The sequence below is a fragment of the Podarcis gaigeae genome (genome assembly GCF_964106915.1).
Source record: "Podarcis gaigeae genome assembly, chromosome: 9".
NCBI classification, from domain to species: Eukaryota; Metazoa; Chordata; class Lepidosauria; order Squamata; family Lacertidae; genus Podarcis; species Podarcis gaigeae.
The window spans coordinates 58,293,294-58,315,717 of record NC_139685.1 but is presented as its reverse complement, the minus strand read 5'-3'; the positions used below and the strand labels follow the sequence as shown (position 1 = coordinate 58,315,717).

At 41.7% G+C, this 22,424-nt stretch overlaps 1 protein-coding gene across 3 annotated transcripts in view; it reads right to left on the bottom strand.

Annotated features, from left to right (window-relative positions):
• The window catches only part of LOC310852728 (sodium/hydrogen exchanger 9B2-like), a 27,935-nt gene extending 5,592 nt beyond the window's left edge, over positions 1–22,343 (bottom strand). Inside the window, exons 1-7 of one of the 3 annotated variants that reach the window (XM_083756650.1) lie at positions 22,047–22,343; positions 13,492–13,589; positions 12,314–12,455; positions 10,545–10,670; positions 8,953–9,095; positions 7,535–7,662; positions 6,322–6,497 (exon numbers count right to left, since the gene is read on the bottom strand). In XM_083756650.1, coding sequence (XP_083612776.1) covers positions 6,322–6,497; positions 7,535–7,662; positions 8,953–9,095; positions 10,545–10,670; positions 12,314–12,455; positions 13,492–13,548 — 772 coding nt within the window. In that variant the 5' untranslated portion in view covers positions 13,549–13,589; positions 22,047–22,343. Of the gene's footprint in view, positions 1–6,321; positions 6,498–7,534; positions 7,663–8,952; positions 9,096–10,544; positions 10,716–12,313; positions 12,456–13,491; positions 13,590–22,046 lie in introns of all 3 variants that reach the window. The other 2 variants (XM_083756649.1, XM_083756648.1) reach the window with 2 other exon arrangements.
• Between the last annotated feature and the right edge of the window lie 81 nt (positions 22,344–22,424).

Sequence of the window (22,424 nt, the reverse complement as noted above, 5' to 3'; positions counted from 1 at the left end):
GGGCCGGTCCACTGTCCCTCAGACCTTGTGGGGGGCCGGACTACATTTTGAAGAAAAAAGAGTGAATGAATTCCTATGCCCCACAAATAACCCAGGGATGCATTTTAAATAAAAGGGCACATTCTACTCATGTAAAAACACGCTGATTCCCAGACCGTCCGCAGGCTGGATTTAGAAGACAAGTGGGCCGGATCCAGCCCCCGGGCCTTAGTTTGCCTACCCATGGTCTACACCTTGCTTGGTCCTGTACACAGAATGGAACATGGCAGGATCCCAAAGGATGTGGTTTTCGGGGAGCTGGTTTCAGGCACCAGGCCTGCTGGTAAACCAACTGTGCACTATAAGGTAAAGGTAAAGGGACCCCTGACCATTAGGTCCAGTCATGACCGACTCTGGGGTTGCGGCACTCATCTTGCTTTATTGGCCGAGGGAGCCGGCGTACAGCTTCCGGGTCATGTGGCCAGCATGACTAAGCCGCTTCTGGTGAACCAGAGCAGCACACGGAAACGCCATTTACCTTCCCACCAGAGCGATACCTATTTATCTACTTGCACTCTGATGTGCTTTCGAACTGCTGGCAGGAGCAGGGACCGAGCAACGGGAGCTCACCCAGTTGCGGGGATTCGAACCGCCGACCTTCTGACTGGCAAGTCCTAGGCTCTGTGGTTTAACCCCTAGCGCCACCCGCGTCCCTCTGCACTATAAAGATGTCTGCAAATGAGACATGAAGGCTGGCAACATCAACCTTGTCATGTGGGAATCCCTTGCAGACGACTGCAGTGTCTGCAGACAGACAGCAGGTGATGCATTCACAGTAGTTACCAGAGGAGAAATGAGGAGTGCAGAGAGAAGAAATGTCCTGAAGAGTATTTTCAAGATAGAAAGCAGGCAGAGTTAAGAGTATGTCTTCCAGATAGAGGGGGGTAGTTATTTACATTAATAAACAAATTGAAGCGAAACAATTATTCAAAGACGAAGAAGGAAGGATATCAGCAGTCCAAATTAACTGGCAGGGAGAAAAGATAATAATAGTGGGAATATATGCCCCCAATGACAATAAATCAGAGTTTTACGGGAGACTTGAAGAAAAGTTATCTGACTACGCAGACCAGAAAATTATATTGTTGGGAGACATGAACGGTGTGGTGTCGTTAGAGTCAGACAGACAAAGGAATACCAAAGGTAAAGAAGGGAAGTTACCCAGAACTTTCTTTTCCCTGGTCCAAAACTGTAACTTAGTGGATATTTGGAGATATAAATACCCCCTGGAAAAACAATACACCTTCCATTCAGAACCCAACGAGTCACTATCAAGACTGGATCAGATTTGGATTTCGAAAGAATTAGTTTTAAGATCGAAAAAGGTAGAGATCCAGGCCAGAACAATCTCAGACCACAACCCAGTAAAAATGGAATTGAAAGGGCAAGAAAGCAGATTAAATAGATGGAAGTTAAAGGACTATCTGTTGGATGACCAAGAGATAGTAGAAAAGGCCCAAAATAGACTAAAAGAATATTTTGAGGACAACTTAGGCAAAGGTACAAAGCCAAGGGTGGTCTGGGATGCAGGCAAGGCGGTGATGCGGGGTTTCTTTATCCAACAGAGCGTAATTAAAAATAAAAAGAGGGAAAAAGGAAAAAAAGAAATCGCATAACAAATAATGGAGAATGAACAGAAATTAAGTCAAAACCCAAAAAATAAGAAAATAAAAGAAAATATTAAGGTACTACAAGCCCAATACGCAATGCTGATAAATAGAGAGATAGAATGGAAGGTTAAAAGATTGAGACAGAGGAATTTTGAATATGCCAACAAACCAGGGAAGCTTTTAGCGTGGCAATTGAAAAAAAGGAAAGAACAGAGTATAATAAATAAGATAGTGGTGGAAGGAGTAGAGATAAACAAGCCAAAAGAAATAAGGAGAGCCTTTACGGACTTCTATGGAGGACTCTTTAAAAATACAGGAAAAAATATGACGAGAAAAATAGAGAGATATCTAAAATCCAAAAATATTAACAAAATTACTACAGCTGCAAAAGAAGAGTTAAACGCCCCAATCGAGACAGAAGAAATTAAAGCAATAATAACAGACCTAAAAAATGGGAAAGCCCCAGGCCCAGATGGGTTAACCAGTAGATACTATAAAGAGTTGGAATCGGTATTGGTGAATCCACTACAAGAAGTGATGAACAACATTCTTAAGGAAAGAGAAATACCAGAGACGTGGAAGGAGGCATTGATTACACTAATCCCCAAACAAGATTCAGACCTAGAACAAATTAAAAATTATAGACCGATCTCCCTGTTAAACATAGATTATAAGATTTTTACAGGAGTCCTGGCAAGGAGACTAAAAACTGTATTGGTAGAAAGTATTCATAAAGACCAAGCCGGCTTTCTGCCAAGAAGGCAAATGAAAGATAACATAAGGAATGTTATCAATATTATAGAATACTTAACAGAAAGATGCGACAAAGAAGGTTTATTGTTATTTGTGGACGCTGAAAAAGCGTTCGACAATGTAAACTGGGAATTCCTGCTGAAACAACTGGAATATATGGAAGTAGGTACTGAATTTTACAATGGGATAAAAGCAATTTATACCGAACAAAGAGCAAGATTAATAATAAATAATGTGGAGTCGACCGAAATAATAGTAACCAAAGGAACAAGACAAGGATGCCCGCTGTCCCCATTATTATTTATAATGATACTAGAGGTTCTACTTAATTCCATTAGAGATAATAAAGAAATCAAAGGAATCAGGGTCGGTCAACACGAATATAAGACTAAGGCTTTCGCAGACGACCTGGTTGTAACAATGGAAGATCCACTCGACTCAATAAAAGAGGTATTGGCAGAATTTGATCAATATGGGGAAGTAACGGGCTTTAAATTAAATAAAAGGAAAACAAAAATAATAACTAAAAATATGTCGGCAGATAAAATCGAGGAACTACAAAGAGAAACAGAAATAGAAGTAACCAAAAAAGTGAAATATCTGGGCATATGGGTAACGTCTAAGAACATAGATTTATTTAAAAACAACTATGAAACAACGTGGAAAAGAGTCAAAAAAGATATAGAAACGTGGGGCAGACTTAAACTGTCATTCTGGGGTAGAATAGCCACAATTAAAATGTCGGTACTTCCAAGAATACTATTTTATTTTCAAAACATCCCGGTGATCAAAGGCACAAAAATATTCAAAACCTGGCACAGGGAGATTTCCAAATTTATCTGGCAGGGAAGGAAGCCGAGAATAAAATTTAAACTATTAACGGATATTAAAGAAAGAGGAGGCTTTGCCCTGCCAGACTTGAAATTATATTTTGAGGCATCATGCCTGTGCTGGGTCAAAACATGGATAAAACTAGAAGAGGCGGAAGTGCTAGACTTAGAAGGCCACGATAATCGATTCGGGTGGCACGCATACTTGTGGCATGAGAGGAAGAAAGTGCACAAAGAATTTGGAAATCACATCTTCAGGGGCCCTCTAATGGAAGTGTGGGAAAGGTACAGAGATGTTTTGGAACCTAAAACGCCACAATGGCTGTCACCACTAGAAGCTATGGCGGTTAAAAAGAGCGATAGGAGAGCCAAATGGGTAACTTACGAACAACTATTAATGAAGGAGGAAGGAAAGTGGAAAATGAGGCCGTACGACCAGGTTAAGTCCCAAGTGTATGACTGGCTGCATTACCATCAGATAAACGGAATGTTTAGGAAAGATGTTAAAGATAAAGGTTATGCTGACAAGAGTTCTAGATTTCAAAACGAGATTTTGGAAAATAATACAAAAACTCTGTCCAAAATGTATAAACAATTATTGGATTGGAACCTAGTTGACGAGGAAGTTAAGGCAGTAATGATACATTGGGCTAGAGATCTGGGTCGCAATATCTATTTCGAAGAGTGGGAAAAACTCTGGAACCAACACCTTAAATTCACGGCCTGTGTGTTATTAAAAGAGAACCTAATGAAAATGTTCTATCGCTGGTATCTGACCCCTGCAAAACTAGCAAGAATGTACGGATCTAGCAATAAATGTTGGAAGTGCAGGGAAAAGGAGGGAACTTTCTACCATATGTGGTGGGAATGCCAAAAGGTTAAAGGGTTTTGGGAGAGTATATACAATGAAATGAAGAAAATGTTAAAATATACCTTTGTTAAAAGACCGGAGGTGTTCCTGCTGGGTCTGGTGGGAAGGGAGATCAAGAAGAAAGATCATAAGCTATTCCAATATGCAACAACAGCAGCAAGGGTCTTAATAGCCAAAAATTGGAAATTAGAGGGTATACCGTCATTGGAGGATTGGAGATCGAAATTATTAGAATATGCGGAGATGGACAGGTTGACAGGAAAAATCAGATACATAAAGGATCAGAGGTTTGTCAAAGACTGGGAAAGTTTCACAAAATATCTGGAAAATCTAATTGATGATCAGATAACTCTGGTGGGTTTCAAAGATGCTCTGTAAGAGGTAAAGGGTAATGTCCAAAAGGAAATGTACAAATGGAAATGACTTATGGCATTACAAACAAAGAAACGCAGAAATAATGTTTATTAGTAGTATGGACGATTCGTGGTAAGACTGAAGGAAGTCATCTTCTTATAGAATATGTAGAGAATCGTTATGTTTGTTTGTATTTTGATTTTGTAAACCAATAAAAATTATGCACAAAAAAAAAAAAAAGACTATGTCTTCCAGAGATCTTTGTTTTTGTTTTAAAAAGCAACTACTGAATTGAGAGGCTTTGTGCAGACTCCCACAAGAGGTTGCGGACTCTCCTTCATTGGAGGTTTTTAAACAGAGGTTGGATGGCCATCTGTCATGGATGCTTTAGCTGAGGTTCCTGCATTGCTGGGGGTTGGACTAGATGACCCTTAGGGTCCCTTCCAACTCTAAGATTCGATGATTCTATACAAGCGTTGCAACTGGTTCTCTGTCCAGCAGGTGGCAGCCACTGTACCACAGCAGAAGTAAAAGAAAAAAAGAAATTGCGCTCATCTGCTGTGATTGTTCTACAGTTTCTAAAGTGCAAAAATGAATATAAGAGGAAAGACAAAGCTGGTGTAATTCAGCTCAGAACCAGAATTCTGGGTTCCCTCCAGACTGTCACTATAGTGAAGGATGTATTCAACTTCATACCTGCAAATTTAGGTTTTCACGTAACAAACCAACTTTTACTTCTTTTTAAAAAGCAGACTTTTTTGTAGTAAGCAAAGTGATGGGAAAGCACACTAAAAAGTCTGGGATAACAATCAGTTGATGGGAAGTCGTATAATCTCTGTGCAAACAAATTAGCTCACTCAGCAGTGGCTATTGTATAACCACTGCAGGAGATAAAAATGAGTGCTTAATAAACAGCAGACACTATATAGCTGCCACACAGGCTTTGTGCAAACAACTTAGGATGGATACTCAATAACAGGTCTTCAGAATGCTCACCTCTGTAGTGAACTACCACATAAAATAGAAAAGTTCAGCGCAGCTGTCTCGTGTGATGTACTGCTTATAGCTCAACTGGTTAGAGCATGGTGCTGATAATGCCAAGGTTGCTGGTTTGATCCCTGTATGGGACAGCCACATATTCCTGCATTGCAGGGGATTGGATGAGATGATGATTTTGCGGGACGCGGGTGGCGCTGTGGGTAAAAGCCTCAGCGCCTAGGGCTTGCCGATCGAAAGGTCGGCAGTTCGAATCCCCACGGCAGGGTGCGCTCCCGTTGCTCGGTCCCAGCGCCTGCCAACCTAGCAGTTCGAAAGCACCCCCGGGTGCAAGTAGATAAATAGGGACCGCTTACTAGCGGGAAGGTAAACGGCATTTCCCTGTGCAGCTCTGGCTCGCCAGAGCAGCGATGTCACGCTGGCCACGTGACCCGGAAGTGTCTCCGGACAGCGCTGGCCCCTGGCCTCTTAAGTGAGATGGGCGCACAACCCCAGAGTCTGTCAAGATTGGCCCGTACGGGCAGGGGTACCTTTACCTTTACCTTTCATGCATAGCACTTAGTTGGAAAGCTGCACTGCAAAAGCTGTGTGGAGTTTGAAGGATGGCCGAGCTGCAGTCTGTGTGTCATTTCAGAAAGTGCAAATTAAGTAATTTCCGCTTTAATGGGAATAGAATGGAATTCCCCTTCTCCCAATCACAGCTGTTTGACAACATATATTCTCTGTTAGAGAAGAGGTCACATCATAATGAACCGTTCCTGAAGTCAGCCTTCTCCTATCCTCAAGGGAAATAGCACCAGATTCAGCCTCCCAATTCTGCCTCCCAATTCTGCAGTGGCTTTTCATTTCTAGGGCATAGCTCCAGTACCTGTGGAAAAGGCGATGCCCAAGAAGGTGTTGAATCCTGTAATGGCCACGATATCATCCATGCTGGCAGCAGCTATTAGCAAGGTAGGAATGCCTTTATCAACACCATATCCTCTGGACTGCAACATCAGCAATGAAAGGACGACGATAGCAGGAGACACAGCACCTAGAACAAACCTGAAAGGGCACAAAATTAGCTCTTGGTGAAAGAAGGGAACATTACATTGCTTCATTCAGATAAAACTTTACAGAAGATGATGTATCAGAAATTTCTGGAAATAAATGTCTCTCCCCGCCCCTTCTCTCTAGAATCACAACAATGCACTCCATGTTGCAAAAAAGGGAAAAGAAGACACAGCTGTGTGCAGTGCCGGATTTACGTATAAGCTAAACAAGCTATAGCTTAGGGCCCCCTCTCCTGGGGGCCCCAAAAAAAATTAAAGGGGAAAAAACCTGGATGTACATTTCCAAAATGTAAGATAATAAACAAATAAAATAAAACCTACATACAGGAACAGTGTTTTGTGTTGTGTAGGCTCCTATGATGTAAGTAATGGGCCCTGCCTGCTAGTCTGCTCCCTAAAACATCACTGGTTTGCTCATTTCTATATATAGGGTGCCTACACTCTGCATGGACTGGTTGCATAGCAACATGTGCAAATGACTATTAGGTCAGGCATCCCCAACCTGCGGCCCTCCAGATATTTTGGCCTACAACTCCCATGATCCCTAGCTAACAGGACCAGTGGTCAGGGATGATGGGAATTGTAGTCCAAAACATCTGGAGGGCCGAATGTTGGGGATGCCTGCTATTAGGTCCATAAATTACCACATAGCATATATTCAACACAAAAAAACAGTGACAATTTGTTGTTGACAAAGGACAGCTGGACATATAAAGGGCCCCGTTACCTTCAGTAGCTTAGGACCTCATCAAACCTAAACCCGGCCCTGGCAGTGTGCCTTCTCTGTGTTTCTCAGTGCTGCCACTCTATGAAATGCTCAAAGCACCTTCATTATCCAGACTGGTAATGGAATGCAGGGGAAGGGAGAGATTCCATGCTTGCATATTCTTATTAATAACACTAAAGAACCCAAAAGATGCATCCCCTCAGGGCTCGGGACTTTGCGCGCTGTGTTTAAGGTTGCAGTTGTAGGTATTGCTAGAAGATATGTACCACTTGCAAGCAAGAGAAAGCAAACTTATCTCTTACCCTAACATAAACCCCCATTCCCATGGCAGGTCCATGATATAGTGAGACAGGACAGCTGCTGCACAGGCTTCCGTGAGGCAAGGACCAAAGCTTAGTCTGAAACAGATCGCTTTCAACTTATTCAGAGCCTGAAAGACAAAACACATTTTTTAAAAAAACAACAACTGTTGTCAACTTCTTTTTTACTGTTACGTAAAATCAGCTGAGATTTGCTCTGCTGTACTCAGCTTTGATTGTATGGGACAATACAATGCATTATAATAGGAGATTGGAAGTGGATTCAAGGTGTTTAGGATGAAGATAGACGTACACCTTTCAGTTCGTCTCCTGCAGTGTGAACGCAGCTCTTCAAAGTACATTACAGATATGCATTCCAGAAAACTGCATACTAGGTTGGCAGTAAGTCTCACCCTTAATTTCGAGAATTAGGGGGCTTGCAAGTTTCCCCCACATTCTTTTTTTAAGCAATGCATGCACAGGCAACACTATCTAATTTTAATTCCCTTTGGGTGAGAGAGAATTAGAGACTTGCAATGCCCTTCATTTACAAATATAAAAGCAGAGCGTAAGTGGAAGTAATTCATAAAACATAAAACAGTAATTAATTTTAAAAAAAAGGGTCTGTGGGTCAGGAGCTGTAACAATATACAGTGGTACCTCGGGTTACAGACGCTTCAGGTTACAAACGCTTCAGGTTACAGACTCTGCTAACCCAGAAATAGTACCTTGGGTTAAGAACTTTGCTTCAGGATGAGAACAGAAATCGCGCAGCGGCAGCGGGAGGCCCCAGTAACTAAAGCAGAACAATTTAAGTTCTTAACCCGAGGTACCATTGTATTCAGTAAGATGCTCAGCCTTCACCTTAAAAAATTCAGAAACTTATGTAAAAACAGTGACAGAGATTAGGGGTAGAAGTGTGTTGGATTGGTGCTAGCCAATAGTTGCCCTTCACAGATGCATTTTCCCCAACGTACATTGGCATTGCAAGAAACTTGCTCCAAAACATTTTCCAGAGCTTGCTCCAAAGGAGAAAAAACAACCCATACTTTTGTACCAAATCATACCACTACAACCGCAATAAAAAATACTGTATCTGTTTTCATTCTTCCTTAGGAATGGAAAATTTAAATAGAATGGTGCTTGAATCCAAGAGCTGTAGGTTTGGCATCTAGGTAACAACTCTGTTTTCTGGGTTCTGCAAATGTATCTGATGTTTAGAGAGAGGTGGGATAGAGAAATTATATCTAGCATATTATCTAGCGAATATTTGGAGCCGGGAAGAGTTTAAAGAATAAACAATCTTTCTGCGGGCAACATTCTTTTATTTTGCTTTTGTGTGGTGTCCAGGAAAGCTCTTTGCCACACTTCTCAGTGTCCATAAAGATTTTGCATGTGTTAAGGACCATTTGATACTTCACCTCTGGGTCGAGGCCAAGACCAGCAAGAGCCAAGATAATTGAGAGGGCAATGTTTCGCAGGGTAGCTCCCCATTTCACATTGATCTGGACTAGTTTACTAGTGTACGGGACATTCCTGATGAGAAACCCAGCGAGCAGCATCCCTAAATGGAACAGAGAAAGGCATGTCACTCATTGCTGACATCACAGGTGGCAAGCAACATTTGGAAAGCATGGGATGAAGTGGCTGCAGTGTTAAATTGTGTGCCAGAATAACAATATGGAATGGGGCTGGGATTGGGCTATATCACTGGGGGAGAGGGGCTGAATCCTTTCCCTTCTACGCTTTCACAATTTTAATCTGCTGGAAACCAGTAACAGTTGCAGGCAGCTGGGGAAGAGAGCAGCATATGAATGCCTTTTCTCCAATCTGTACCAAGTAACAACTGTGGCACGAATTTAAGTCAAGGAAACAGTTCTGTGGTCAAAGGTGAAAAGATCCCTTCTCCAGAACTGCAGGCCAGATCCTGTTCAAGCCCTTTTCTGTGGCTGCTTATAAGTCTGAAAAACAGTATCTATTTATCTAATTTACATGGAGATCTCACCCACAACTGGGAAACACTGGCCTGCGAGTGCTCCAATTGAAGACGCTCAAACTCGGGACGAAAGGGAGAACCGTGCTAAGAAGGCACGCTAAGAAGGCACTACTATGGTTAACTCCCGCCTGGAAACCTATGTCCCCATTGTGGAAGGACGTGGAGATCCAGAATTGGCCTCCACAGTCACTTGCAGACTCACTGTGAAAACTGTGTTTATAGAAGACAATCTTACTCAGCTACGAGCGATAGAAGAAGAAGAAGAAGAAGAAGAAGAAGAAGAAGAAGAAGAAGAAGAAGAAGGACATGCAGATAGGATTCTCTCTGCCCCAACCACTTTGTGTTGTCTCACATGGAGAAGGAAAACAGCCTTCCATCTTAAACTGACAGTGACTGGTAGATGCCATTCTTCCTTTTTCTATTTGACAAGACACAGAGATCCCTGGGATTGATCTTACTGTGCATTGATGGAATTCAAACTTACATACTTGATGAAGCAGGTATATGACCATCAACATACAAAGATCCTAACAGCAACTTACATATGCATGTTAAGAAACCAGCTTTTCTTAAACAAACAGCTCCTTGTCTTTTGTCACTCTCCTGCCCAAAATACAAGGGACCCAAGTCCAGCTCAGTCTGAGAGGTAGTTGAGCACATGTATTCAATGGATTTAACAAGACTGACACCTTTTCCTCTTTTGGCTGGATGGGATCGTATGTAGGGTGATGCAAATATGCTGTATATCTTACTTACACTTGAGAGTCCTCTATTACTCACTGGCTGGAGGGGTGAAATGGACAAAGAAACTCTTTAAAACTAGAAATACCCTTTGTAACATTTCAGTTACCTGAAGGAAATAAGCCTATGACTGATCTCCAATGGAAACCTCTTGAAATGATGCATAAATAAAATGGGAGCCTAAATTGACATTTGGACAACTCTGCTGTCATACTGAAAAAACCAGGTCTATGTAAAAATAAGATGATGCACGGTACCTGATAAAGCAATACTTACCAAAAAGACGAGGGAGTGGAGGGAAGCCAGGTATTCTAATGGACTCCATAATTTTACCACCAAGTAAAGAACAAAAGAAGAGGAACAAAAGTCCAAAGACATTTCCACCAGGAAGACATTCCTTGCCTATAACAGCCCAGAAAACAGCCCAGATCAGCGCGGCTGCTGCTACTGGAAAACAGGGGAAGAAATGCTTTAGCATCCTTCAGAAATCATGTTACGTTCTTCAGAGCTTCATGAAAACTGATTTTTGGTTAAAGTGATGAAAGAAACAAAAGTTGCGCTAGTAATGCACTTTTCTGTGCCTTTTTTTAAAATGTTCTTTTAATTTGATTCTTTATTTAAAGCTACTGTCAAATGCTTGTTGTCATGCAGTCAACAATGATGGGCTGTTGCAAATCAGCTATGGTGCTAAATGTGCTACTATGCAACCCAGGCCACAGATGAGCATGACTGCTTTTTTTATTGTTGTTCTGCAATCTAAATAGATTTTAGAGACGTTTCAGATCTCCTCCCAGTTACTGTTATTTGTTTGAGAACAGGGATTTCTGTTCTTTCCCGCTGCACCAGAATGGGAGCACTGTAAAGTGCAGATGCAATTTTAGAACCATTTCCTACACAGCTCTGGCGAATGAAAACGGAAGTTACAGGGAGCCAATGGCACAAAGGAGCTTCCATACTTATCCTTCTTTCTTTGTTCCTGGGAGATGAATACTATCTCCAACAAAAATCAAAAGCAATAAATACCACTGCAAATAATATAAATGGATTAATAAATAGTAAAACTTTCTCCTATGTGACCATTTCATCTAGGATCTTTAGAGATTTCACTCAGCGGCAAGGCATGAATCGTGATGTTTTCTGCAGATCAAATTATTTGGGTAATATTCTGTACACATTACAGGAGAAAGTGTCTCTTTGTGTGCTTGGTCATGACCCACTTTCAAGATAAATCTGCATAAATGTAGTGAGGATTATAGACTTTTGGGAGTTCACTTACAAGAGAGAACATTAAGACCAGGCTTAAAAGCTTACAATAATGATTGAAACAATAATAGTTAGGAATGAACTGCAGAGCTGATGGATCAAAATGGAAGGGATATCAGTTATCTTGTCTGTTTAGCAGACAAAAGAATTTCAGTGGAGTTTTGAAGGTTTTGGTTAAGGCTCCTGAAGGTTTTACTTGATTTATCACACTCTGATTTTCCTCCAAAGACCTCCGAGTGGCTAAACATATCCAGGCAGCTTAACTGAGCCAAACCTGCTGAAGAACTACACATGAAAATGTTAGAATATGTTACATGTTTCTTGCCAATTCATCTCAAGGGTGCTTGACATCCCACAATTAATTATCCTGGGATAATTAGCCTTTCAACTTCCTTAAACCTCTGGTATGTTTCTGCCTTGTAGAAGGTCAACGTCCCCACACAAATCAGAGACCATGAAAACAATCCCAGTACTGTTAGCTGTGACACTGTGCAGAATTCACAGTTCCATAGGCCAGCAGAGTGATGTCTGAATAAAAGCCAGTAATTAAGGGATCAGCTGATTGTCGGTGACTTCAATCTCCACTGGGATTAGTTACATGCTGGAGTTCTCCACCCTTGCCAAAAGGGAAATTACCATTGATCAGCTGATATTATACCTTTTTAAATATAAAACCCTGGACCTTAAGATTAGGTTAAAAAAAAGAAACCAAGACAATTATAGCCAATAGAAAACTAAAGGGTGGCTGTATTCGCTTCCCCTTTTGTATTCCCTTTGCATACCATTTGTTACTATTTCAGCAAATATGCCTTGTGGAGGGAAAATACATATTTGCCGCAGTTTTCCTGGTGGCTCCTCTTCCACTTGCGGTTCAAAATCCTTCAGTGACGCTGCCTCTTCATTTTCTACAGGAAGAATCTCCTCCTGATTTAAAACGGGGAGAGCGGGGGATGACACATGATCAACAATTGACGTACCAAATAATGCCGGAGTCCTAAGTCGTAAGTCCTCAACTCAACTGGACTTACGGTACTTCTGAAGATATACCATGACAAGACTGGGGATTTCGAAATCACAAGGTGAATAACGTCAAAAGGACCACTCCTAAATTGTCCTTTGTAAAGTTACCAGGCGCAGCTATCTTTTGTTAGTGAGATTTCACCCACTAACTGGGTCTTCTTAAAGTTCTTTTGAATGGGGCAAAGGAAGACTTTTTCCCATTCCAGCTGACATAATCTTGGTGTGCAGTGTGTGCCTGCAAAATGAGCCAAATGAGGCAGACAGGTTTTCTGGAGAGGGGCTGGAGAGAGAGCTAGAGAGGTGTAGGGCAGTAGACTTCCCTCTCTCTTGGGCAATAGGGCAGTTCATTAAAACCTTTAAAAAAAAAAAAGCCTACTCCAAAGGTCTTATCTTACTGCACTAGGGATTATATAGCTATATCTGAAATTTCATGCATATCAGTTAATATCTTGACCCTCCTCCACGAAAATAGCTGTTTTACTTGGCCGTTTTCCTCTGCCATGAGGGCTGAAATTTCAGTTCAGTGGAGCAGGGTCAAGATATTAACTGATATGCATGAAATTTCAGATATAGCTATATAATCCCTAGTGCAGTAGGATAAAAGCTCTGGAGCAGGCATTTTAAAAAAAAAAGTTTTTTATGAACTGTCCTATTGGGCATACTTAAGCTGTGCATATCCACCTATGCTCAGCCTGTATATTCAAAAAGAAACTCGAAAACACATTAAGAGCCTCCACTAGTTAGGGCTGCCATATGTCTGGAATTTCCTGGACATAGCCAGGATTCGCTATGGCATCCTGGCGGAATTGTCAGATAGCGGCTAAAATGTCCAGGGTTTGTTTTTGGCGGTTTCCCTAAAAAATAGGTAAATACTTCATGGGGGGGGTCATTTTTAACCCAAACTGTCAATATATTTATAAAATATGTAGTTGACAAATACCTGAGCTATTTCAGGCTCGGAATCAACCTTATTGGTCTTTGCAAAGTATCCTCCCATCCTTACTGTTCTTCACAACATCCTCCGACATGCTGACCAACCTATGATTTAAACAAAATGTATTTCAGGTGCCATATATTCTACCTGATTTAAATGGGTTTCCCCCCACTCCCAACAGCATTGGGATTTCTTTCTATTAATATTTAAACATTCAGCTTCCCAACCACAGGGTTACTTGCTAAATTCAGTGGATTTCGATCCAATGAACCAAGGGTAGAAGGAAAAACAATGTCAATGCTCTTTTGTAAATGTCTGTGCAAGTTCATACAGTGCTACAATAGGCAGGTTACACAGCAATACTCCAGTTTCTGCCTGAGCCTCAAGTATGTGTTTGAAGTTGCATGAACTCTTGTACTGAGTGAAAGAACATCTTTGGATTTGGGTTTCTTTTTTTCTAGTACAGTGCTCTAGCAAAATCTTGCAGATCAACTAACAATATTTACTAAACTGTGTAAAGTTTTTTTTTTCCTGACCTAGTAAAAGATTAGTAGTGTGTGCTGCCATGCTGGATGCAGAGGAGGGAAGGCTCCACAGTCAGCACGCCAATACAGTTTCTAGGCTGTGTACACCATATCTTTAAACCACATTCCTTCCCTCAAAGAACTCTGGGTACTGTAGTTTAAGAGGTGCTGTAACACTGTGAGGAGTAAGCTGCTTTAAAATTATAGTGTGTACAAAGGTAAAAGGTAAAGGACCCCTGGACAGTTAAGTCCAGTCAAAGATGACTATGGACTTCCGGAGGCGGCGCGAACGGTAATGGCTGCCCTTTCCTAACCGGGAGAGGGAAGCTCCTCTGGAAAAGGGTCGTCCGCTACGGCGAAGCGGAGACCCATTTTGGAAAACCGCAGGCAGCGGAAGCCTGCGGTCTCGGGACCCGGCGGGCGCCAGGAGCAACCCCCGAAACGTTGAGGGAACCCCGTAAGGGGCTCCGGATCGCAGAGGGGGCAGCGGCGCTGTGGGTCTATGCGCATTCAGCGGAGCGAAGCCGCGCTGCTGTTGCCGGTGAGCGCCGACCTTTCTTCCTGCAACACAAGATTCTAAAACGCAACAACCCGTGAGTAACTGAGGACTTTACTAAATTTTGGGACTAAAAATACTGAAAATAAGCTGAAAGCGGAGAGACGAGGAAAAGGAAGTCCGTCTTCCGCAGCCATTGACTTTTAAAGCAAAGAGCAGGAGGAGTGGAGGCATAGAGAGAACTTTTGACAGCTCAGATTGAGCACCCGCAGAAATTACTTTCAATCCCCTTAAAGACTGTAAGCAACTGATTTTTGGACTTTGATCAGGACTTATATATCCTCTTCTTTGTGGATTACAACTTTATTTAAGAAGCCCAGGTGTCAGAACTGCCTGAGCAGTAGAACTGTCAGACTGCAAATTTGGATACATTGTATTTAAACTTTGAGACAGTCTGAGGGAGTTCAGAATGGTTACGTTCTTGCACTATGGAACTCCAGTAAGCACAATTTGAAATATTGTGGCAAACTTAAAACCAACTCTGCTAAAACTACTTTTGTGAAGATCCCTAAGTATTGGTTCAGATTTTGTATGATTGGAATGGACTCTTCTTCTTAGGACATTTTATGCTCCCCCTAGAGGATTGAGGATTTATAACAAAAACATTGTTTTACTTTCTATTTCCCGGCCCTCTGTTTGACTGCTACCACCTGGGCCGTAGCTTTCTCATGGGAACAACTCAGCTTGACCTTGACTGCTAGATAACTTTGGAATGAGTGGCGCAAAAAGAAAGGGATTAAGAACTAGACAAACAACTCTGACAACCTTAACTGCAGCCTCACAAACACGCAGATCATCTGTGCCTACTCTGCCCTCGGAGGAAAAAGCTACCTCCCTGTCACAGGCAGGGGAGGGAGAAACTGAGGAATTACAACTAGAAGAGATGGCCTCAGGAGGATCTGGTTCTGTATTAGAGAGAATTCTTGAGAAATTGGAGTCTTTGGACAGGAAAGTTGATCAACAAACTGCGAAAATTGACCTTAATACAGAAACTTTAAACAAATTATCTGGGCAAGTTGCACAGAATGCACAAGCAATCGGACAACTGAAGGAGGCTGCAGGTGAAAATCAGAAACTGGCCGAAGAGACCAGCCAAAGAGTGGGAGAGTTGGAAAAAGAAGTAAGGCCGCTCAGCAAGCAGGTTGGGGAACACCAGACCTACCTCTCTATGTTGGAACTTCGGAACAGGGAGACCAACTTAAGGATAAGATCGATACCAGAAGTGGAAGAAGGCAATCTAGCTGAGTTTTTGACCAAAGAATTCTCCAAGTTCTGGGGTCTAGAGGAGGAAGACTTTAAAATTGTGTCAGCCTTCAGACTTGGAAGACTCATAAAGAGAGAGAAGCCCAGAGACTGTTTGATTACGTTGAGATCAAAGGAGGAAAGGGACAAGATTTTGGGCCTGCACTACGGAAGATCCCTGAACATTTCGGACAAAAGAATTGAGATTTTTAAGGACATTCCTAAACAGCTGTTAGACCTCAGATCTGAATATTTGGACTTAGTAAAACTGCTGAGAAGCAACTCAATCATCTTTAGGTGGGACTTTCCCCAAGGATTATCCTTTACCTTTAGAGGGAAGAAGATTAAAATTAGAACTTTGGAAGATAGGGATAAGTTTTTGACTGCCTACGGAGAGGACCTTCATAAAGGACTTGAACTACCCCCAGGGCCTGAACCACCACAGGTATCTGTACCACAGAACCCTGAAGACTTACAGAACAAAACACCATCCCAAGGAAACTAAACAGATCCATCCAGGATGTCTCTGCAACTTTTAAGCTGGAACATAAATGGCTGTAACAGCCCGGAAAAAAGGAAGAAAATCTTTCACATATTAAAAAAGGAGCAACTAGACATTACTTGTCTACAAGAAACACATGTGACTAGGCTCCACAGAAAAATATTGGTAAATAAAAGGTTAGGCCAAGAATTTATATCTTCGGATTCAGTTAAGAAGAGAGGAGTGGTGATATATGCAAAGGAGAGCCTCTCACCAAAATTTTTATTTAAAGATGAACATGGAAGAATTTTGGCAATTGAAATACAGCACCAAGGAGAGAAAATTTTGATATTAGGAATCTACGCTCCAAATGAAGGGAAATCAGAATTCTACAAGAAGTTGCATGAGATTATGCTGGATTATCTGGACTATGATAACATCATCATGATGGGAGATATGAATGGGATCGTTTCAACGAACATGGATAGGTCACAAAGCCAAAAGGTTACTAAAGATGGCAGACTACCAAAGACCTTTTTCGAAATGACAGACAACATGGACTGGATCGATATATGGAGGACAAAGAACCCCTTGGGGAAAGAAGGAACATTTTTCTCTGAAGCCCAACTGACTTGGACAAGAATTGACCAAATATGGATTTCTAGAGGTCTGGCTCCTAAGGTTAGGAAAGTGGAAATCTGCCCAAAGACCTGCTCCGATCATAACGCGTTGAAAATGGACATGACACTATTACCAACCGGCTCCTTTAGATGGAAGATGAATGACAACTTGTTTAGAGATCAGGAGATTATTAAGAAGGCCAAAAAAACAATAAAGGACTACTTTGAGATAAATTTGAACACTGCAGTGGAAAAAAGAACAATCTGGGACGCAAGCAAAGCTGTGATGAGAGGGTTCTTGATACAACAGAACGCCATAAAGAAAAGACTACAAAATGAGAAAAAGGATAAGATTTTGGGGAAAATTGAAGAGTTAGAGAAGAAACTAAGAGTAAACCCGAAGTCACAGCCGATCTTGAGAGAAATTAAACTTCATCAGGCACAATATTCCAAACTGATAAATCAGGAAATAGAATGGAAGATTAAATTAATGAAACAAAAAACATTTGAATCGGCTAACAAATGTGGGAAACTGCTGGCTTGGCAGTTGAAGAAGAGACAAAAGTTGAACATAGTAACAAATTTGGAAATAGAAGGAAGATATATTCAGAACCCGGTGGAAATTAGAAAATGTTTCCAGAAATATTTTAAGAAATTATACACTCAAGGGCCACAAAATGAGGAAGAGATTGCAAAATTTTTGGAGAAAAATGGACTTAAAAAACTATCACAAGAAAATAGATCACTCCTGAATAGTAAAATAACACGATTAGAGATAGAACATGCCATTCAGAATATGAAGCTGGGCAAGTCTCCAGGGCCAGATGGCTTGACCTCCAAGTACTATAAGACATTAAGTGACTATTTGATTCAACCACTGATGGAGGTCAGCAATGAAATTATGGAGGGAAAGAAGGCGCCTGAATCGTGGAAGGAAGCTTTCATCACATTGATACCAAAATCAGAAACTGAAAAGACACAACTTAAGAACTACCGTCCCATTTCCCTTTTAAATGTGGATTACAAAATATTTGCTGACGTTTTGGCAGGAAGACTCAAAAGAGTTGTAAATGAGATAATTCATAAAGACCAGGCAGGCTTTCTCCCAGGAAGACACTTGTTTGCTAATACAAGGAACATTATTGATATTTTGGAACTTTTGCAAACAAATATTAACACTAAAGCAGTTTTAATTTTTATAGACGCGGAGAAGGCCTTCGATAACATCTCTTGGAAATTTATGAAGGGGAATTTAAAAGAAATGGGAGTGGGGCGGGGTTTTGAAAATGGGATTGATGCGATTTACTCAGAACAAAAGGCAAAACTGATAGTCAACAATGTGGTTACAGAAGAGTTTAAGATTGAAAAAGGGACACGACAAGGCTGCCCGATTTCCCCCTTGCTGTTTATTTCTGTCCTGGAGGTGCTCTTGAACTTGATTAGAGGGGACCGGTTGGTGCAAGGGATTCAGATCGGAGCGAAACAATATAAACTTAAAGCTTTTGCAGATGACCTTGTTTTGACATTGCAAGAGCCAGAATCTAGCACAAAAAGAGTGTTACAATTGATTCAGGACTTTGGTCGGGTAGCGGGCTTCAAACTAAATAAACAGAAAACTAAGGTGTTGGGAAAAAACTTGACAGATGCAGAGTCAGAACGGTTTCAGAGAGAAACAGAACTAACTGTGCTTAAAAAAGTAAAGTACCTAGGGGTAAACATAACAGCAAAAAATCTGAGTCTATTTAAGGACAATTATGAAAAATGTTGGTCTGAAATTAAGAGAGACTTGGATAGTTGGTCAAAATTGAAGCTTTCTTTGCTAGGCCGAATTGCTGCTATTAAGATGAATGTATTGCCTAAGATGTTGTTTTTGTTTCAAACATTGCAAATTGTGGACAAGACGGAGTGTTTCAGGAAGTGGCAGAGAGATATTTCTAAATTTGTCTGGCAGGGCAAAAAGCCCAGAATTAAGTTTAAGATATTAACTGATGCGAAAGAAAGAGGGGGCTTTGCCCTGCCAGACTTAAGGTTGTACTATGAAGCCGCAGCTTTCTGCTGGCTAAAAGACTGGCTACTTCTAGAGGACACTGATGTGTTAGATTTAGAAGGTTTTAACAATGCATTTGGTTGGCATGCATACTTATGGTATGATAAAGTTAAGATCAATAAGGCCTTTAAGAATCATATTGTCAGGAAAGCAGTGTTTAATGTCTGGACAAAATACAAAGACCTATTGGAAAATAAAACTCCAAGATGGCTATCACCTCTGGAGGCCAAGGCCCGAAAAAGACCCAATATGGAGGCCAAATGGCCGAAATATTGGGAAATAATAGAGAAAGAGGGCAATAATTGGAAATTGCAGAGTTTGGAAAAAATGAAAGACAAAGTGCGAGACTGGTTACACTATGCTCAGATTCAAGAAATTTTTAAAAAGGATAAAAAGTTAGGATTCCAGGTGGAGAAATCGAAGTTGGAAACAGAATTGTTAGAACCTAAGACTAAAGTACTCTCAAGAATGTATAACTTGCTGTTGAAATGGAATACACAAGATGAAATGGTTAAGTCGGCCATGATAAAGTGGGCACAGGATATTGGGCACAATATTATGTTTGAGGATTGGGAAAGGTTGTGGACCACGGGGATGAACTTCACGGCATGTAATGCTCTGAAGGAAAATGTAATGAAAATGATATATAGGTGGTACATGACCCCAGTTAAACTTGCCAAAATATGCCATGTGCCAGACAATAAATGTTGGAAATGTAAGGAAAATGAAGGAACATTCTTTCACCTCTGGTGGACTTGTCCCAGGGTGAAGGTCTTCTGGGAAATGATATATAATGAGCTGAAAAAGGTATTTAAGTATACCTTCCTTAAGAAACCAGAGGCCTTCCTCTTGGGTATTGTCGGCCAGATGGTGCCAAAGAAGGATCGAACATTCTTTTTGTACGCAACAGCAGCAGCAAGGATACTTATCGCTAAGAAGTGGAAAACTCAAGATCTACCCACGCTGGAAGAATGGCAGATGCAGCTGATGGACTATATGCAACTGGCTGAGATGACTGGCAGAATTCGAGACCTGGGAGAAGAGAGGGTTGAAGAAGATTGGAGGAAATTTAAGACTTATTTACAAAAATATTGTGATTTGGTGGAAAGTTAAGTAGGATGTTTGATCATAAATAATTGGCCACCACAAAATCGGATCGGAATGGGATGTAAAGTGAGATTAAGAGAAATAAATTTGCAGAGGACTATATTTAAATAAGCGGTTATAAAATTTGCAAACTAGATGATAAATTGCATGGAAAAAATCTATGATGATGAAAATGGCAGCGGGAGATGTGAGGAAGTCCAAAGAAGTTATGAAACTCTGTTGAGATAAAAGTAAGGTTGTTTATTGTCTTTGTACTTTATTCTGTAAAAACCCCTAATAAAAATTTTATTAAAAAAACAAAGATGACTATGGGGTGTGGTGCTGATCTTGCTTTCAGGCCAAGTAAGCCGGCGTTTGTCCACAGACAGCTTTCTGGCATGACTAAACCGCTTCTGAAGCAACGGAACACTGTGATGGAAACCAGCGTGCATGGAAACGCTGTTTACCTTCCCACCACAATGGTACCTGTTTATCTACTTGCACTGGCATGCTTTTGAACTGCTAGGTTGGCAAGAACTGGGACAGAGCAACAGGAGCTCAGCCCGACACGGGGATTCGAATCACCAACATGTAAAAGAAACTGATTTCAGATGGGAACACAGTGGTTTGCCAAAGTGGCACTGTTCCACATAGCTGTCAAAGGCTGAGCAGCAATGATGACCTTAGGGTGCTAAAATAAATGAAGAGTTATAGTTGTGGTTTGGCAAGGTGGAGGGGCCAAATGTTTTTGCTTTGTTTAGAACTATGGCAAGAATGAGAAAACCTCTAGCAACCCTGGTGTATAATGTTTAGGGTTGCCATATGCTCAAAATTTCCTGGGCATATCTGGAATATTGCAGCCGCAAGCTCAACAACTTTTCTGTCCAGCTTTTCACTTTTTGAAATATGGCAACCCTGATATTGTTATGAGTTTGTGGGTGCCAGGGTTTGTAGGTACAAGACACCCACAACTCTTGTATTTAGTAAGTGTTAGAATTTAATCAATGCTTGGAGAGTTAAACTGGAAGCCAGACCCTTAATAACTGGACTCAGCTCCCCGTGTTCAAAAGATTGCCGTAAAGATTGGCCAACTGCAGAGAACAAGGGGAGATGGGTTATCAGCAAAGCAAAGACTCTGTGCCAGCCAGCCAATGCAAGGAGCCCCTCCCTGAGCTCTGAGAACATTAGAAGACAGTCCTAGAGTTTTTGTTAGGACAACATTTTAGGCTTTCAGTTGGCTGTGTTGTGATCGATGTGAAAAAGGCGTCAGTCTGTTAAACTTAGCAAGCTGGAGAAGGGGCCCAGAGTACAATGTCAGTTGCCTGCTTTGAATCAGAGGCTGAAGCAATGGGAGAGAAGGGACATTCCTGGAGGGCAATGTTTTGAACCTCTCTATCGTAGGCTCACGTTGTGTGTGTGTGTGAAAAAAACATATATCATAAGGACACCACAGTGTCTGCCTCATTTCCAAAGGAAACATGGACCCTGGGTAAGAGGGGATAAAAATTGTAAACAGCTTTTCAAAAGCTTCATATCAAGATCACCTCCTAAACACTTGCTTACTGAGACTAAGGCTGCAACAACCCTTAAGACACTTACTAGGGTGTGTAAATCAGTGGGCCTTGCTTCCAAGTAAACATGCTTGGGATTGGGGTGTAGCCAGTGCTTTTTTCCTAACAAAATGTTTAGGGATACTCTCATTTTCCTACTCATAATGAAATACTGCCCCTCAATGAGGCCAAACTTAGATTCACAAAATGTTTAGGGGTATGTGTATCCCTGGCATACCCCCAGAAAAAAGCTCTGGCTGTAGCAGTCAGTCACCTCTGCACTGACTTACATGGGAATAACTTCCAGTGAACCCAGCAGGGTTTAAGAAACCATTAACTGGGCCAAGCTGGAATATGTTTTCCGTCTCAAGCAGCTCGGCTGACCAAATGTGGGCCAGTTCAATGGCAGATCAATGTAAGTGCACATGCCAGCCCTCTCAGAGATAAATCCCTACCTGTCTTCGGAAAGTCACACAGAAGCCGTTGCTCACCCATGGAGGGCAAGAGGAGACAGAGGGCCCAGAATAGCTGACCACTGAGGCGGCTGAGCCTGATTTACACCTTCCAGTGGCCAGGCCAGGAGGGCAGCCTTGAAGAGTCAACCTCTGTCCCTCAAGCTAGGTTTCAGCGGCAGATCGCCAGGCTGGCTCTGAGGCGACCACTTCTCTGCAGGGACTTCACCAACCCTCTGTCAAGCCATGGAAACCAAGATGGCATGGATTAAATCCCATCCTCTCCAACATTCCGCTTGATTAACGGTCGCTCCTGACCTTCCGGAAGGAAGGAGAGCCTGGAGAAAGAGCGCCAGGCAGCGGGAGAGAAAGAAAGCTAAC